This window comes from Apodemus sylvaticus, chromosome 8, assembly GCF_947179515.1.
Source record: "Apodemus sylvaticus chromosome 8, mApoSyl1.1, whole genome shotgun sequence".
NCBI lineage: Eukaryota > Metazoa > Chordata > Mammalia > Rodentia > Muridae > Apodemus > Apodemus sylvaticus.
Genome location: NC_067479.1, coordinates 52,633,636 through 52,653,377, shown reverse-complemented (window position 1 = coordinate 52,653,377; position 19,742 = coordinate 52,633,636). Strand labels below are relative to the sequence as shown.

Here is a 19,742-nt window from a genome sequence, read left to right as displayed (position 1 = left end):
GGGCGCTGCCCGTGCGGGGTGCTGCCCATGTGGGGTGCTGCCCGTGTGGGGTGCTGCCCGTGCGGGGCATGGCTGACATGGGATACTGTTTATCTTAAGACTCTAAGGTAGTGGTGCTGTGATGGTTAAGACAATGTTCTGCAGCTTGACTTCCTCGAAAAACTAAGAAGGAGCAACTGCTTTCTTTCTGACGGCTGAGGTATCGGAGCTTTGCTTCTAACATGGACATTAACTCTAGGATGTTCGTGCATACTTAGAAGTGGGTATGATTCTATTCAGAACACTCTGATGTGAAAGTGTTTGAAACAGCTTTTCCAAAACAGCAGACAAACAATGCTTAGACTCCGGTGGGCGGAGTGATTTCCTCAGCACTCAAGCCTTAAATGGTGAGTTTTCTGAATGCTCCGGGGAGTGCCCAACTTAATTTAAAAAAAAAAAAATTGGTAATCTGTAACTACAAAAACAAAAGCCTACTGCTCAAGAATGATATCTGGCTCTCCAGGGAACTCTCTCCCCAATTGATAACTAAAAATAATCTGACATGACACGGTTACCTATAGTAACACTACTATTTTAATAAAATAAATAAATAAAAACTAAATCAAAGATAAAGGATGGATGGAAAATCATCTTTTTTTAGCCTGTGACCTTTAATCAAGTCTGGCTATATCACTTCTCCATGGTTAAGTGACATCATTAGTCTATTTTGCCTGTTTCACAAATATATGTCATACATGTTTGTTTGTTTGTTTTTATTAGTGTGTGTGCACGTCACAGACCACATGTGGAGGTCAGAGGACAACTACGGGAGTCAGTTCTCTCCTTCCACCATGTGGATCCGAGGGACTGAACTCAGGGCATCAGGCTTGGCGACAAGTTTCTTTACCCACTGAATCCCCCTCAAAATGCTTTTTACCAAAAGTACACTCGCCCAGACCCAGGGAGCCACAGAACAGAGCACACCAGAGCTGCAGAGCTGTCCTATCAAAGTGGTGGCTCAGCCTGATGGCACTGAGCATTCGTGTGTGGCTGACCTTCTGTGTGGTGTATGACCTTCTGTGTGGTGTATGACCTTCTGTGTGGTGTATGACCTTCTGTGTGGTGTATGACCCCTGCATATAAGACTCGGTAGGAAAGGCTTACTACACACACTAAGATACAAACAGTCCCACCTCCATAATTTTCTCTCATATACATACAGGGGTCATCATTTTTACCTATCTAGAGTTAAATATAATTTACAGCAAGGACCTTCTCTTGTTTCTTTTAACTGTTTAAACATAGCCATACTACATTTAAACCACATTTTTTGTGTTCCCTGGATGTCTACTAGACAGTACCACGGATGAAGGTGTTACAGCTCAAGTTACTATGGGCAGTGAAACGCCACTGTCTCGCTGGCCTGGATTCCATCATTTGGTCAGGAGGTCAAGAGCTTGGACTACACAGCTTCTATAGCACGCTGGCACTCTGACATTCTGTATCTTGCAGGTCTGAGGGAGACAGAGCTGTGGCAGTAGTAAGGTGTAGGACAGGAGCTGGCAACAACACAGGAGACCCAGCAAAGATCACCTCACTGCATATGGAACACACAGCTTGTGTCCAGCACTGGAGACAGCTTTGTTCTAGACATGCCGAACTCCTTGCAGGATACCAGAACCCTGCTTCCAGGCAGGCAAACACGGTGCAGGAGGAGCTGAGAGTTCTACATCTTGTTCGGAAGTCAAACAGAAGACTGACTCCCAGGCAGCTAGGATGGGGGGTTTTAAAGCCCATACCCAAGGTGATACTTTTTCTCCAACAAGACCACACCCACTCCAACAAGGCAACACCTCCTAATAGTGCCACTCCCTGGGCCAAGAAAATTCAAAACACCACAGGGATCCTTTAAGGGGTGGAGCCTATGGTGGTGTTAGGAGGTAGGATGGAGCCTAGCAGAAGGTGAGTGGGGCACTGGGCATGCTCTTAGACAGGGTTATCATAGTGCTTAGAGGATCCCAGTAAGGGCCAATGGGAGTGGACCGTCACAAAAGAGCAAAACTGGTCCCTCCCTCTCCTTGGCTTCCTGTCTAGTCATGAGCTCTTTCCCTCACACATTTGCTCCCACCACGATGCTATCAGCTGGGAGGGAGGAAATCCCTCAGCCGTGGCCAAAGGGATCACTTCGATCTAAATAATGTGTTGTATAAAATCCCCAGTCTCCGGTATGTTGTTAGAGCAATGGGAGAGGATGATCACATACTTCTCTTTGTGCTTCTGTACAAAGACTTGTAACCAAGTCTTTCAGAGGACCTCTAAGGGTTCTAGTCAGTTAACAAGCAAGAGCATCTTAGAAATCAGTAACATACCAACTCCATTAACTGTTTGAGCTGACCTATCTCCTCAGGCAGTGATCCAAGCTTGTTGTTACTTGCGATTAAGACTTTGAGAGGCAGACCACACAGGCAGGCGGGCAGGGCAGACAGCTGATTTCGACTGTAAAGACAATACAACAAGAACACATGTAAACAGAAAGGCCACGTTGTGATGCTGTCTAAAAGCGGGCTCTCCTTTGTTGGCAAGTACATTTTCCTTTGGGTTGCTGGGGATCTCCCTGGCTGCCCTGGAATCCTCAATAGCCTAGGATGGCTTTAAACAGTGTAATCTTCTCTCTCTGCATCCAAAGTGCTACAATTACAGCCCTGCAACACCATGCTCAACTGTAAACATTTTGCAAATATAAAAACTCCAATCACGGCCAGGTGGTGGTGGCAAACACCTGTAATTCCAGCACTTTGGGAGGCAGAGGCAGGCAGATTTCTGAGTTCGAGGCCAGCCTGGTCTACAGAGTGAGCTCCAGAACAGCCAGGACTATACAGAGAAACCCTGTCTTGAAAAAAACCAAATCCAAAAAAAACAAAAAACAAAAAAACAAAAAACCTCCAATCACTCAAATTTTAAATTTTAAGTGTGCAAGGAGAAAAAAATTGAAAAGAATGAAGGAGTGAATAAACAAGGATGGGATAATTAATAAATATCAAAATGCAATTTGATGACTATCTTGAGATTTCATTTACTCTGGTCAGAGTGGCCAAGATGGATAGAACAAATGACATCTCATGCGGGTGGGGGTACAGAAGTAGGGGCACATGCAACCGTCATTGGAGGAGGTGTCAACTTGTACAGTCCCCAGGAAAAGCAGTGTGGCGGTGGGAACTGATCTACCTCAAGAACCAGCGATGCCACTCTGGGCATATAACCAAAGGATGCCTCCTCATCCTACCAGAGACAGTTGCTCAGCCATAATCACTGTTCTCTCCATAACAGCCAGAAATTGGAAACAACCTAGATGTCCCCCAGCAGATGAACAGATTATGAAAAAGTGGTCTCTTTGTACAACAAACTATTACTCTGCTATTTGAAAAAACGAACTTCATAAGTAAGTGGATAGAGCTAGTAAAAATTATTCTGACTGAGATAACCCAGTCCCAAAAGGACAACTATGGTATGTATTTGCATATATGTGGATATTAGCTATTAAGTTTTCGGTAAGCAGAGCTACAATCCATATCGCTACAGAGGTTAGACACGGAGTAAGAGACTGGAGGAATAGAATAGATAGTTACAGGTTGGTAAGGGAGAAGGGAGGACGGGACCATCAGATCCCTCCTGTCAGGGCTCAGGGAAGTCCGTGGAAGAGGAGGCAAAAAGCCTGTAAGAGCCAGAGGAGATAGAAACACTGAGAAACAAGGCCTTCCAGACACAACATGGCTGGCATGCATGTGAACTCACAGAGACTGCGGCAGCAGGCACGGGGCCTGCATAGGGCTAAGCCAGACGGGGTCCCAGTGTGACAGGGGCAGTGGACACAAAGCCCCATCCCTCACCAGAAGCTACCTCCAACTGAGAACAGCTTACAAAGCCAAAGTTAGTGCTCTCCAATGGAATCTCACTGGACATTCAAACCACTTGTAAGGGCAGGAACCATGCCCAGTAGTAAAAAATAGAACTTTTTTGAATTTTTTTTGGGGGGGAGGGGAGTGTCTCATAATACTGTTTAAGTCTGGGCATTTTTTTTTAAAGCCTTACAGGTCTTTTGCTTATATGGTATGGTTTCCAGTTTAGGGATTCTATGGAATTTCTGTGTGTGTGTGTGTATGTGTGTGTGTGTGTGTGTGTGTGTGTGTGTGTGTGTGACTACATGTTTTTATGCTTTGCCATCAGCTCTTTTGTGTCTGTTTGTCTTTGTCTTATTATTGCTTTTTTAGAAGTCTGTTTTCTAAAGAGAGAGGAGGGCAAGCAAGAGAGGGTATGGTCTTAGGAATCCAGGGAGTCAGGGAGCAGTGAGGGACGGGAGGCTGGAATTGAATATATTATATAGAAAAACCTATTTTCAATTTTTAACATTTACAATCCAATGTTTTTAAAAGAAATGTGCAATTCTGAGAAAAAGTGCAACTGGACAGAAGGAATGATCTCTGGGGTCCTGAAGCAGGCTCGGGTGAACCAACCTTCCAGCTGTAATATCACTAACGGGCTACAATGTTTCCATAAACCACATGAGCACTGTGTAAGGAAGGGACGATGCTAAGCACCAGGTCTGATCACTCCACCTTACGTGGATCAAGTCATCACACAAGTGATGCTCACAAGTCTCACCAACTCGTGTGTGTGCATTATAACACACACAGAGTGGCCCTCTGCAGGAGGCAGCTTTGCAAAATGTGGTGCCAAGGACCTCCTTGAACAGAAGGACGGGAAGACAGAAGGCAGAAGGATAACCTTTCTCTCAAACGAAGAGAATGGGAGCTGGAGCTACTACAGCTTGGGCCATAAACAGTCCCCAGAGGCTCAGTGCTACAGGCTACCTCTGACACGCCCACCATCATGCTGGGGAGATGGCTCAGCAGTTAAGAGGACTGGCAGTTCTCCCAGAGGACATGGGTTCAATTCCCAGCACTCACAAGGCAGTTTACAATGTCTGTAACTCCACTTCCAGGGCATCTGACACCCTCACACAGATACACATGCAGACAAAACATGAGTTCACATGAAATAAAAATAAATCAATAAAAGAAAAAAAGGCCCACTAACCCCTAACAGTACCACCATGATGTACCACCGCCTCACCACAGGCCCAAAGCCTACATGATAGATTGGAACTTCCAAAAGAAAGCCAAAACCTTTTCTCTTTTTAAGCTGGTTATTTCAATTGTCTTGTTATATTAACGGATTAATGTTAATTATCTAACCAGTCTCTCCTGACAGCACAGACGGGAATCTCAGTCAGACAAGACCAAAGCAGCTAATACTTCAGAGGCACTATGTGGTCAAAAAATAAAAAACAAAAATAAAAATAAGCTAAGCACATTTAGAGTTTACTAGTAGATGACGTCTTCCTTTTCCTCCTCCCTTCTTCCCCCTCTTCTTCCTCCCTCTTCCTCCTCCTCCTCTTCTTACTCCTCTCCTTCCTTTTGAGTGTTTTGCCTGAGGACTTGTACCATATAAGTGCACGTGCCCAGATCGAGCATCAGATCCCCTAGGAGAATTATGAATGGTTGTAAACCACCATGTGGCTTCTGGAAACTGAACCTGGGTCCTCTCGAAGAGCAGGAAGTAATTTCGACCACAGAGCCATCTCTCCAGAACCCATAATGTTTAATATTGACTTTAAGCATGGAAAGGAAGAGAGAGAGAGAGGTGCTTGGGGCATGGGGGTAAGAAATGTCCATGAGTGTAGGTGTGGTTTCTCAAAGGAGAGCCACTGTTGGTAGGGAGAGGAGAATTACAGCAACCCACAAATCAGTGCGGTTCACTCAGCTCCACACTATTACAACAAGAGCTGCTACACCTGACATCAGCCTGAGTATCTACAATGGAGCCGAGGAAAAGGAAAAAGAAATGTAGACTTCTACTAAAGTACTTCCGTACCTCCCAGGTATTTGCCACCAGCCTTAGATGGTTTTTATATTTTGATGTACCAAATGATCACCATAATATCTGTTCTACCTGGCTACTTCATTAAATACATTTTTTAAAGTTGTAATATTTAAATGACTTTATATCTTACTGTGCCAAATGATTATTACAATGTCCACTCTACTATACTGCTTCACTAAACACAGCTTTTCAGAGTTGTAACAGCTGTTTCTTTATATATTAAAAACCCTTGCTTAACAGCTACAAAATACACTCAGATTCAAGCTGCCTCTGTGTTTGTTTCTGTTTATCATTGCCAAATCCTTACCCACCTAGCCTCGAGAGCCCACATCCCAGAGACTCCTGTACCCGGTTGGGGTGGTCCGTGACAGCAGTAGCCAAACAAGTCTGCTGAAGGGTTTGCTCCACTCTGCATGCATGTAGACCACACACAAGCCTCCAAATTTCCCACTGCCCATGTTTGGTTTTCTAAGACAGAGAAAGAAGAGTCAATTCACAAAACTTGATTGACTCTCCACATGTTACTGTCAGCCGTTTATTCTGGCCTCCTCCCTGACACAGAGCCCTTTGTCACACTGCCACAGAGACAGATGGCTACCCTTCTCTGACTTTCTTTCCCCGTTATTCTGTAGATGAAGCCAACGGTATATGATTGCACCTATTAAAAACTCTCCTGTGTCTGTGTACACACATGGATAACACGTCAATGTCATACCCACTGCGCACTTACATTCACATGTAAAAATATCTGTAAGTTATAGTAAGAAAGACAAATTTCTAACATATCAAAATAGCATTGGTTGTCATTTGGGGTAACCAACAAGTGGTTTTTTATTTTCCTTTGCACACATTGGTATATTTTCCAAAATTCTTACAAGTGTTTCTATAGTAAGAAAAGAAACATCGTGTGACAAGGTAAGCTGGATTAGATGTTTCTCTCATGAGTGTTTCCATCTATGAGACTCCCTGACACACGCTACTCCATGCTGTGCAAATGCTGCACTAGAGACCCCGCCCCCTCTGCACATAGTAAGGGCAGGAATCTGGTCTACCAAAAGGCAACAGAGAAAGCTCTGGGGGACCAGGCAGCTACCTTCCAAGGTTAAAAGTCAAAGACTATGACACTCTCCCCCGTCTCTTGGGACAGTGGAGGATGGAGTGAGCCCCAACCTGTCCCTCTGTCCTCCCACAGCCCTCTCCCACCTACAAGGGCAGTTTAAGTAACTGGCTCAATAACCGTCCCCTGGGTATTCTGCTGGCTTTTCTCAAGCTCTAAGAAGGGTTCTCAGTTATTCAAAGGTGACAAGGACATAATTTACAAGGTAATTTGTGATTATAAAATATTTATAAATATGTAAGCCAGGCATGGGGTACACACCTGTGACCCAGCACTTAGGAAGCCGAGGGAGAAGGGACGCCAGGGACAGAGTGAGGCCTGTCTCCCAACGCAGAGTAGTTTATAGAGATCCTTTTCACAAGGTGAAACTGGCCAAAAAGGATGTGAACAGAGCAAGTCTCTAAGAACAAAGGCATAGCTCGACTTTGTGCTGACAAGAGGATGATGGGGGGGGGGGTTATTTCCAGAAATTTCTACTTTACAACCCATGTTGAGACCCTGTCTATACTTCTGTCCGGGTCTCACCACCCAAAACATGCAACCGCCTAACCAGGCTAGTGATAAGACTCAGTCACTATCTCAGCAGCCAAAAACAAAGCAGAGAAGGCTCTGCTGTGGGGGGGTCTCTCTCCCTCAGGTATTTGAGGGCCAGTACTGGCTTCAAACAGTCCAAGCTTCTGGACACCAGAGAGGTAGTTCAGTAAAGTGCCTGCTGTCCTTCCAGAGGACTGGGTGTGGCTCCCAGCACCTGTGCCAGTCAGCTCACAAGCACCTTTAACTCCAGGACCTACTTCTCTAACCTTCAAAGATGTTCAGACAGACAGACAGATACATTCTCTCTCTCTCTCTCTCTCTCTCTCTCTCTCTCTCTCTCTCTCTCTCTCTCTCTCTCTCTAAATCTAAATCTAAATCTAAATCTAAATCTAAACTTATAAAACCATCTCTGGCCTCTCTGGTGAGTCGAATGGTTCTTACACCAAAAGCTACATAGGACTCCTCAAGTCTGTGGCATTAATAATCTAGTTAATTAACACACCCTGGGCAGGGGCATGTTTCCTCTTTGCCACATCTGTTCCTTCAGCATCTGTTTCATATATTTTATCACAAGGTATTTTTGGATTATTTGCGTTTTCATTGAGAGTCAAAGGAAACACACATGGGTAACCAAGACCCATGGTCCCCAAGGGAAACATTCAGAAAGGGGAGGGGCAACTGTATCCCTCCAGCTCCATGTCCACTGGGGACAGCAGCGGCCTTAGCCTCCTGAAGCCATCCATCTGACACCTATTTCTCTCAGGGAAATCCCAGGGGCCCACTGATCTCCTGCAAGCCTAAGGGCTACAAACAGACCCTTCATTGAAACATTGTTTAAGGATAAGGTCACAAAGCGCCTGATAAGGTAAAGGCCAAAGTTCAATCTTAAATCTAATCAGTGACACCACCAAAAAAGCTGATTTTCTTGATTGTTGTTTATTTTAGTTATTCTGTACAATCAGGCTGACGTGTAGGGGAATGGGCTTCTTGTGCTGATACAGAATCACAGGTTTAACTGGGGTGCCCCAGGATTCCGTGCCCTGGCTCCTCCTGCCACTGTCCCTGCCCTGCCTGGGTAAGCAAGGACAGGGAGAGAGGAGGGGGACAAGGAAGGCCTGGCTCCCACCTGGTCCTTTGGTATCACTTTTTCAGTAACTCCTCATCATAAACCAAGTAACACAGCTTTCAGGCCAAAATCCACAGGATGCATTTTTCCACACCAGCACCCTGCCCTTTCTTGCTGTGGTAAATATTTAACATTAATTAGGGGTTTCTTCCCCATCTTGGATCATTCAGATCTCTGATAAAAGACACACAACTTTTATGTGTATAACAAGCCTTAATCAGATGGGCAGATATCAACCCTCTAGGCTATTACTATTTACGTCCCTATCAATAACCCCCAGTACATGTCTTGCCACGCCCCTCCTGGGCCACTCTGATGCCAACTAGGCAGCCCCCATGGCTAGTCCTCAGGATTCTTTACCTCAGGGCATCTTCCCTCTCCACCTTTTCCCTCTTCCTCAGAGAACTGAAGCCCCGCCTACTTCTCCTCTGCTCAACTATAGGCTGTAGGCATTGTTACTCAACCAATGGTTTTAAACTAAGGAGCAAGGCTACATAGCATCACTTAGTGTACAAGAAAATCTTGTTCGTGAGGACAACCAACTTTGGGCGCCAGTATATAGCATCACAATACATAGCAAAAGACCAAACCTCAACTCGCTTCCTAAATTAAGGTACTCACAGGCCAAGATGTTTCTGATGGGTTTATTTTTAGAGAGTAAAATTTATATGTATTTTGACTGAAGAACTTATCAGTGTTCATTTTGAAGGCCTACATTAATTACTTTTTGTTGGTTTATTTTAGATTATTTTTCTTGAAATAATTTTTTAAAAACATAAACATGTAATATTCTTTTTTCTGAGTTCACTATCAAGGAATAATACTCTTTCCCCTCTTCAAAATATAGTTGTGTGTGTGTGTCCGTGTGTGCATGCGTGTGTGCGTGCGTGTGTGCGTGCGTGTGTGCGTGCGCACGTGTCTTCACTTAATAAACTGACTTAGAAATGACTCAGAAATAATTCATAGGAAATGTTTATCGCGGATTCATCTACTTTGACCTCTATATTCCTGGGCAGAATGCTCATCAGTTCTGGAACCACAAGGGAGAAGTTGAAATCCCACCTTTGCCAAAACATTCATTTCTATAGCTTGAGCTACGCCATTTAATCTATCTGGTCTTGTTGGCTAAAAAATGAACATAATAAGATCTGCCATGATCTGGTAAGATGGCTCAGTGGGAAAAGGAGCTTACACCAGCACTGATGATCTGAATTTGACCTCCAGGACCAATAGCAAAAGAGAAAATAGACTGTAGAAAGTTGTCTTCAGCCGGGCAGTGGTGGCACACGCCTGTAATCCCAACACTCTGGGAGGCAGAGGCAGGCATATTTCTGAGTTTGAGGCCAGCCTGGTCTACAGAGTGAGTTCCAGGACAGCCTGGTCTACAGAGTGAGTTCCAGAACAGCCAGGGCTACACAGAGAGACCCTGTCTCAAAAAAACAAAAAAAAAAAAACAACAAAAAACAAAAAAAAAACAAATCCAAAAAAACCAAAAAAAAAAGTTGTCTTCAAACCTCCACATATGCTAAATTACTCATATATGTGTGCGCACACGTGCACACACACAAATAAGTAAACATAAAAGATATTTTAAAAGATCTACCTAGCATGAACGTCTAGATGCAAAAGGGCTTAGCCAAACACTAAATAAAAGTGAAACCAACCATATCTTACTACTAATATGGTTATATGGAGAGTTAACAATAGAGCAGATATGTGTTCAGCTATTTCAACTCATTGTCCTCAACTGCTTAAAATTTCAGCTGCTTTTAAGCGCTGATTAGCAAGATATCAGAAGCAGGGCAGGGGAGATACCACTGGAGATCTAAAAAACAGTAAGTACTTATTAAGTATGGAAACCATCTAGATGCCCCAAGTCAAACAGGAACATTAAAAACCTATAGGACAATTAGAATTTTACCTAAGATATTTTATACCATTAAAGAGTATAATAATTACTGGGTTTGATAAATAAGGCTGTCCTATTCTCTAACAGACAAAAAGAGAATAAAATATGATTCTGTGTTTCAATCAGTGAAAACTTATACAAGCTAATAATAATCAAAGACCTGCTGAGGAGATCTAAACTAGACTCTGACCCCAGGCAAGTCCTGTCTTTAGTCCAGACAGTCAGGACTGGGACATACTCCCACCAATGACCTTTTCCCTGACGTCATCTGCCTGTTCTCTAGCAAAACCTGAACCCTGAGATATACTTCTAGGTCTTCAGACAGTCATGGGAACAGTGATGTGAAATTATTTAACCTCCACAAAACTGATAAGAAAACACCTCAGGGCCAAAGAGTCACAGGACTGGTTTCAGTGTGGCCACGCCAGACTCAGCTGCTACAGCTAGCTCCCAGCAGAGAGATGGCACAGACATCTGGACTGGCTGCAGGAGTATTACTGTCTGTGCTGGGCACCTGATCTGCAGGAAGCAGCAGTTGCTTTAGCTAGGAAGTTTCCTTTGTTGACAGGATACTTTGCCGGGTGTGAAATCTGCGTGCCTTCCCTTAAAGCATCACTGCTGTCTTCTGTTTTGCATATGGCACCTGCTAATTTTCATATACACAGAGCAGTGAACAATAACCAGAGAGAACCAGTTCATTTTCCTGCTTCCTGCAAGCCAACCCAGCAAAGCCTCGCCTTCCCTTAATGACTGAGTACTTCCCACTGCACTGTCACAGCACTCCTACCCCCACGCCCTTCCTTCCCACAGGAATGTGACAATTAACTACAAAAGCTGCCTTTGAGTTACCTCATGATAGTATCGATACACTTTAATTTTATACTATAAAGCTAAAATCAAATAGACACTATCCGTATGCTTCACTGTTGAACAAAAGAATTATCTTATATAAATTCATCAATCGGAAAGTTTTAAATCCAGGGTCTCACATGTTCTACTATTCTACACTAACCTAAGGCCAAAGGATTTAGTTCAAGTTCAGTGCACACAGACAATCTGGGAGCCCAAGTTTAAACCTTACTTTGAGAGCAATTGTGATAACTACAGCCTGACCATTACTGTCATTTGCAATCTCAAAATGCCTTAAAACTAGAAACGCACATGATTATTTCAATTATGACTTGAACTGGGTTCTTAAAAACTATGCCAATTAATTTCATGCCCACACATGTAAAATGCATGTTAAGGATTCGGTTTGAAAGGAGAACGCAGTCAACATCAGGTCCCCAGAGTGAACCTTCAAAGGCATGTCTCAGAATTCAAACCGAATTCTGCGGTAGCTGCTGCACAGCCTTTCAGCTGTGCATGCCTGCACCATATTTGGGGACCACAACTGTACTGGTTTCCCACAATAACAGTCCATCAGTCTCCTCTTGAGTATAAATAACTCACTGCTTAAAATATTCCATATGTTTACACCCCAACTGGGTAGCAACCACTGCTAAGAAATAACCACAGTTGGATTAGATAATGCCTCGACCTTAGATAATTTGTCTCCTTAGGTCTAAGCTCTTTAAATTCAAAGAGCATGGCAGTCACTGTAAAAACTGCTGCTTGAAATCTGCTTCATTTAAAATGAAAATAAATGCTTAAAAATCAAGGGGAATCGTCCAGGAAAACTCAGTATCAGCGAGAATGTTAATTTATCAAACACTTTCAAAACTAACAACATAGGTTTGGGGTTATACTGGGGTGTGTGTGTGTGTGTGTGTTGTGTGTGTGTGTGTGTGTGTGTGTGTGTGTGTGTGTGTACTTGCACATGCATGCCATCTCCTTGTTTTTTGTGATAGGTTCTTTCATTGGCCTCTAATTAGCCAAATAAGCTAGGCAGACAGGCCAGCAAATTCTCCATTACCCACCTGCTTTCTTAGTAATGGGTTTACCAAGGCTCGAGGGTCATCCCTCCATGCATTCATTCTGAAATTTAAAAACAGCACAAGAAAGCCAGGATATGGTGAGGGGAAAGCACAGACTTTCTGGCAGGACACAATAAAATGTTGCGCTAGTAGTTAATGATTGGTTTGTGCAAAAGAGGGTGAAGGAAAGGGGTTCCGATGATTCTGAGATCTCCAGCAGGTGTGAGGAGAATTAAAGAATGAAAGAAAGCGAGAAAGAAGACAAGGCACACGAGAAATGGCCTCAGTCTTAGTTACTTTCCCATGGCTGTGATAAAACACCACAACCAAGGCAACGCAGAAAAGGACTCCTTTGGTTAATGGTTCTGGAGATGGTCCATGACGTCAGAGGGGAAGTAACAGGCTGAACCACAAGCAGGCACAAAGAGCTAACTGGGAATTGCCTATGGCTGCAGAAACCTCAAAGCCTGCCTCCACCACCACACCACCACCACCACCACCTCCACCTCCACCCCCCCACCCCGCAATGACACACCTCCTCCAGCGAGGCCACACCCCCTAAGCCTTCCCAAACAGCTTCAGGAACTGGGGACCAAGTGTGTAAACACAGGAGTCTACAGGGCCATCCTCATTCAAACCTCTACACTTAGTTTTGCTCATGCTGAATTTTGAGGTGTAAATGAGACGTCCACGAGGAACTGGATGGCAGGCAGCGAAGGAAGCAAGGAATGATGTTCAAAGGAGCCAAACAGATGGAGAATAAACTTGGAACTTGTGAGACAGGTCTTAGAGGAAGCTTTCGGCACCAAAGCTTTAGCAAACTCCAGCTTCAAGTAAGTGCCAGAAGAGAGAGAATATTCAGACTTGGGAGCAGAGAAGAAAGAGGAAAAGGCAGGAAAGTCCCAGGGAAGGGTGATCAAGGAAGGGAAACATCGCTGGCTTCATTACCAAACAGAATCCCTCTATTTCCCACACTTCCTGAGTTCTTTTTGTGCTCACAAAGCAATGTGAAGCTCCTAGAAACTATGAAAGGTATGTGAACTTCATCCCTGTCAGGACCAGGCCACATCTCTCTGAACTACAATCACCTATCTACTATCTTAACTATGATAGTGTTTTTCTATAGTATATAAGTTGCAGAGCTTCCTATAGGGTTTCTGGAGATCTAAGTATAAAAGTTTGGTGACTCCCAAGGAATAAAGAAGAGAAACTTCCTTTAGACAGTGATAAAGGATTCCTGGCTAGTCCTATGGATTCTACAAAAGTGCACTGCTACCAAACACTCAAACTCAATGGTCACCATGAGGGAGTTCAGCTATTTTCCAGGGTAAGGGCACAGTGGTCTCATGGAAGGCATCATCTCCAAAGTGGAGAGGGCTCCTAAGCAGTTGCTTGAGCTCCCTGTAGGGCTCTGGTTCAGCTTACTAACTAAAAGCAAATGAACTCTCAAAGCACACAGGTCATCCTTTGGTTCCGCTCCACCACCCGCAGGCACCTGGTCCCTCACACTCCTGAAGATACTTGATCTAGACGCAAAAGAATTCCTTCCTAACCTCCAGGAACTATTTTCCCCATCGAGAATCCTGTTCAATGAGCTCACTGCTGCACAACTCTTTCACATAATGAGAGAATTCTGAATTAGTGCCATGAATATAGGCCACACCAGCCCATAGGCTAAGGACCCAAGAGGAATCAAAGCAGGAGGAAGAAGTCCATTAGCACAGGCATCCTCGCCAGCTGCTTCCGGGCTGTGAGGAGGAGAGCAACCCTGCTCTGCCACTCCCTCAGGAGCAGGGTCCATGCGAGTTCTAAAATGAAGTTTTTCACCCTCAGGATGTTTTGCTCAGTTATTTAATCACAGCAACGAAACACCAGCTACAAACATGAAACATGTTACAATGGTAGAGGTGTGATTGACTTTTAAATTTAGAGTTGACAACTTTTTTTTTACATGTATATGTATTATCCCCCCCCCCAACCTCAGCAAATACACGTGAATTATTCATGAAATTAATTGCATAGGCTATAAGGAAAATCTTGAACAATATAAAGAATCTACAAACCGGAAACATAGCTTGAAACAATGAATCAAATTCAAAATAAATTTTTAAATGGTACCTTAAAGCAACTCTATAGAATTTAGAGCTCACTGGTCAGAATAATCCTGAAAAGTACAAACAATTTAAGGGTGATTTAAAAAAAAAATACAGTGTATACTATGGTTTGGACAACTGACTGTCAAAGGTCATGTGTAGTCCCCAAAGGTCATGTGTGACCAAAGGTCAGACTTGGGCACCTGAGTGGTGATCTTAGGACAGGAGAACTTATGGGTTTTGAGAAGGTGGGTGGCACCTTTTGGGGTATCTTTAGGTCACTTGGAGCATATTCTGGAAGAGAGGTAGACATATCTCTGTGAGTTTAAAGTTTGAAGCAAGCCTGGTCTCAAGTTCCAAGACAGCCCTGGCTACATGGTGAGACCCTGTCTCACATAAGGAAAAGAATGCAGGAATTTACAGTCTGAGGGATACTTGGAGGAACCATAGCAACCTGCGAATACAAAGGCTTCTTGTTTCCATACTTGGGCTGTCCCTGAAAAACTCCCTCACAATCACTTTCAGGTTCATGAAAAGGTTCTACAGTGCATGGAACGCAGGGGAGACAGCACTCAGCAAGATAACAAGGTCAAAGTGCTCAGTACCACTCCTTTCTGTCACTCAGTGACTTGGGAAAAACCCCTTTTCTGCCTCACACCTACTACAAAGGCTGCCCAGGGGCTCCTTCAGAGCTGTCAGGACTAAATGGTGGTGCTGGAGATGAGGACAGTGATTGGTCCACAGACCCAAAGTTTTCTTTATATAGTTTATATGTCAGCATTTCTTCTAGGCTCCGCCCCACAGTTACCCGGCAACAGCCAGGTGTGCCTGGCTCACTATAAAAGGGGCTGTTGCCCCCTCCTCACTCTCTTACCCTCTTCCCTCTCCGTCCCTTCTCTGACCATTCCCCTCCAGCCTCCCTCTCCATGAGTTCATGGCCAGCCTCTACCCCACCCCTTCCTTTCTCTGCCTTTCTCTGTCTCTACTCCCTCAACTCCCCTCCCCATGCCCTAAATGAACTACACCCTGATTGTGTGTGGCTGGTACCTCAGGGTGAAGGGATACCTCAGCATGGACCTGCAGACATACTGCCTTCCACCTCACCAAACCTAATTCTTATCAAACATATCCCTGGCTTCCTTTTCTTTTTTATAAAATACAACATTATATACATATATAATATATGTACATACATACATTAACATATACATATATACACAAATACACAGATACAAATATATACACATTGTGTATATGTATGTATGTTCTTTCTCTCCAAGCTCTCCTCCCACACAAGCACTATTCATGAGACATTATATTAACTGCAGTAGTTGTACAGGAAATGTAATGAGTTGATTATTGATGGAATGGCAATGTTTCCCAGGGCTTTTACTGGTCTAGTTAGAAAAATATTTGGAGCTTGCTCATGTGGGACCTCAGAAGAAAATCATTGAGAATTACCATAAGTGAAGAGAAATGTCTGCAGTGAATTCCAAACAAGCATTCACCTCATTTCCTGAGAGTCATTCTGAGGCACAAAGATCTTCACATCCCTATAAAGATCAGAAAACACAAGCCGGGAGGTGGTGGCGCACGCCTGTAATCCCAGCACTCTGGGAGGCAGAGGCAGGCGGATTTCTGAGTTCGAGGCCAGCCTGGTCTACAGAGTGAATTCCAGGACAGCCAGTGCTATACAGAGAAACCCTGTCTCAAAAAAACCAAATCCAAAAAACCAAAAAGAAAAAAAAAAAAAAAAGATCAGAAACCAGAGCAGGAAGCACAGCCAGCGAGCTCAGACTTCGTTCTGCTGAGAGCATAAAGCAGCTTTTGTGCTGTGCCTTTTCCACCCCCAATACAAACAGTAAGCTAAAACATCTGTGATCAGGTGTGCACAATGGAAAAACCCTCCTCGGAAGCCTTGCCAAGTATGGGCTACGCTAAAAGGAATGGAATTTGATAAGAAATATCCCATTATTAATTTACTTGTGTTTGGTAGCCTGCCAGCACAAAACAAAGACACATAAATCTACACACACTTTACAAACAACAATTCACAAGCACACCCAAAAGCTTAAGGCCCAAGGCCTATGTGTTCAACCGTACGAACAAATGCCCTAGAAAACCCAAGGCTTAAGGCATATGCAGACTGCTTCCACTTTCACCAAAACACCACTTCCATGAAAAGTGTTTCCAGATTTTAAGATTACTACTATTGAATTCCAATCTGTCTCAGTGTGTTTTGGTGTCTCTGTGTATCTAAGATTTCATAAGATACAACATAAGCATCCTATAAGCACATATATGTATATATGTACACACATGCACTTATATACACACAGATAGACCAGCACACATATACAAGCAAACACATACTAACACACACAAACACTCTAATTTTCCCTTTGAATAGAGTTTCACAAAAAGGAGATTTAGCCAGACAGTGGTGGAGCACGCCTGTAATCCCAGCACTCTGGGAGGCAGAGGCAGGAGGATTTCTGAGTTCAAGGCCAGCCTGGTCTACAGAGTGAGTTCCAGGACAGCCAGGACTTCTCAAAAAAACAAATCCAAAAAAAACAGAGGGAGACAGAAAAGAAAGAGAGAGAGAGAGAGAGAGAGAGAGAGAGAGAGAGAGAGAGAGAGAGAGAGGGAGGGAGGGAGAGGGAGATGGAGAGGGAGAGAGAGAGAAAGATATTTAAATGTGTATCAATTGAAACAAAACTCCAAGTTCAGAAAAACAATATCAATTTTCCAATTTTCTAGAGAAAAGATACACTATTTTACCAGAGATGGTTTCTTTAGAAATGGCAGCATGAGGCAATAGAACAATGAAAATTAATCTTTGTTTCACAACAACAACAACAACAACAAAAATGAAACAACTATATTTTCTAAAGCTGCCCTGGCCTAGGGTCCCTCAAATCAAAGGGCGGGTGTCCAGAGGATTAAAGATTCTTTCTGAGAATGAGCGTTAGAAGAATGTGGGGATACGGGTTATGTGACCATCAGGAAGTTGGCTCCTTTTGTGCATTGTTTAGCAGCCAGAAGGGATGCCAGGCAGCAGAGATGGCAGCTAAAATACATTCCTTCTCCAGTGCGATAACATCTTGTGGACCAGACAACCCTCTACACAGGCAATTGCTCCAAACCAACTCCAGCTAAGCTGATGGGACACTGGGACACGGGGTTTCTGAAGAGCAAGCAATCCAGGCCCAGCTGGTCCTGTTTCCTCTGAGAACAGGAACCCCACTCCCCCTCATCCTGGAAGCAGTCTGATTAAATGCATAAAGAAGTTCAGTTTTTCACACCTCCGTTCTCTGAAATGAGCCCACTATGACAAAGTCTCCATCTCCGTTCTGAGATTCACAACACTAACTGCTGCCAAGTCTCTGTTCCTCTGGGCTATTCTAGTTTCTTATGGTGCCCTGACACCTTTCCAACCGTTTAAAATAGATTTTAGGCTCGCCTGGGTGGGTGTCAGTTCTAAGTGTTTGTTGCTGTGTAGCAACAGGCTTGCTGAATCAGTTTTATTGCTCTTGGCCTCTTTTCTTGGACAAAGGCATTTTCTAACAGGAAGACATAGGGGGCACATACACAACACTAACATAACCTTTGGTTGTGAACACCAAAAAGCAAAGATAAAAAGCCTCCATGCTTCAACCACAGGCTACACAAACAGCAATAAATCAGTGTTTCCCACCAATGTTACATTCCCATCATGGGAGAAAATGCGGAAAACAGTTTCGTGTTTCTAACTGCAGTTCGTGGTAAAGATGTTTTCATGTGTGAATTAATCCTGACGCTTGAGAGGACGCAAGGGTCCTTGGCACAAAGCAGCCATGTGAAGATGGCAGATAACACAAAGAAGAGAGAAAACCAGCCAAGAACCTGGCTAAGTAGCTGCACTGTGTCCCTGTTCCTCCATCGCCGCCACCATGTCCATGACCATGACCATTCTCAAATATTTATGGATGTTTACACTGCTATAATATACAATGTTTCTCAGGGGATGGAACCAACTTCGAACGTTTGCCATAAATTCAAAGTATCTTTATATGGGATCTTTTCTATTTCAGAATGTACAAAATTAGCAATTCCTGCTTATAATTTATTAAGAAAAGGAGAAATTTTAAATATAGCAAGAACGGGGCTGGCACTGAAGCCCTGTGACAGAGCACAAGGGTTCCGAGTACAGTGTCCTGAGTTTGATCCCCAGTCACAGAAACAAAGCAAAACGAAATAAAACAACACATAAAATGCAAGAACATGAGAGGGAGAGAAGGAGAGAGAAGGAGAGAGGCAGAGAGAGAGAAAGAGAAAAAACACAGAAACACCAAGCACCACAGAAAAGATAATGTTTTAGTTGCTTATAAAAGGAGATGACTCAGGGCAGGCAAGTGGCTCAAGGTTGCTATCTGCCAACGTTAGTAACTAAATTCAACCCCTAGAACATATATGTGGAGAAAACACACTCCCAAGCTGTTTCACGCATACAACCAAATAAATGAACATTTAAATTCAATAACCCCTTATTTGTTCAGGCTGTTGCCCAACTGTGACCTCCTAAACCCCTCCGGTTACTAGCTTGCAGCCAGCTGGAGTCCGGGCCAGTCTGAGTCAGGAAGCTGCCATCACAGAAGTATTGTGACATTACTCAACAGCATTGTCTAGACAAGGTTACATAGTTGCAAGTAAACAAATATGCTAGTCAGCCACTGTTTCAAAAATAAACAAAACAAATATAAATAAACAAATCTCAGGCAAGAGCACTGACTCAATGTACCAAAATCATTCCCAAGCCTAGAAATAACTGAAGCTCACCAGACAGGTAGTACCAGCAAGCACAGTTCCTAAATCTGTTAATCAAGCAGGAATTAAGGACTCTAATTGAATAACAATGTAACACTCAAAACCTCATTTCTTATTTAAAACACTCAAAACCTCATATTTCATTTCATATTTACATACTCATATACGGGCATCAAAAGTGTCACTTGTTTTTGTCACCCTGACACAAATTAAAGTCACCTAAGAAGAGTAACCTTCACCTGAGGTATTGCCACCAATGAGACTGGCCTGTGGGCAAATCCCTGGGTGCATTTTCCAGATTTGTGATTGATGTGGGAGGGCC

At 43.6% G+C, this 19,742-nt stretch overlaps 1 protein-coding gene across 3 annotated transcripts in view; it reads right to left on the bottom strand.

Moving 5' to 3' along the window:
• Lrch1 (leucine rich repeats and calponin homology domain containing 1) overlaps positions 1 to 19,742 on the bottom strand; it is a 186,530-nt gene that overhangs the window by 74,211 nt on the left and 92,577 nt on the right. For all 3 annotated transcript variants that reach the window (XM_052190953.1, XM_052190952.1, XM_052190951.1), the window contains exon 3: positions 2,349 to 2,475. In XM_052190953.1, the coding sequence (XP_052046913.1) occupies positions 2,349 to 2,475 (127 nt within the window). The remainder of the gene's footprint in view (positions 1 to 2,348; positions 2,476 to 19,742) is intronic.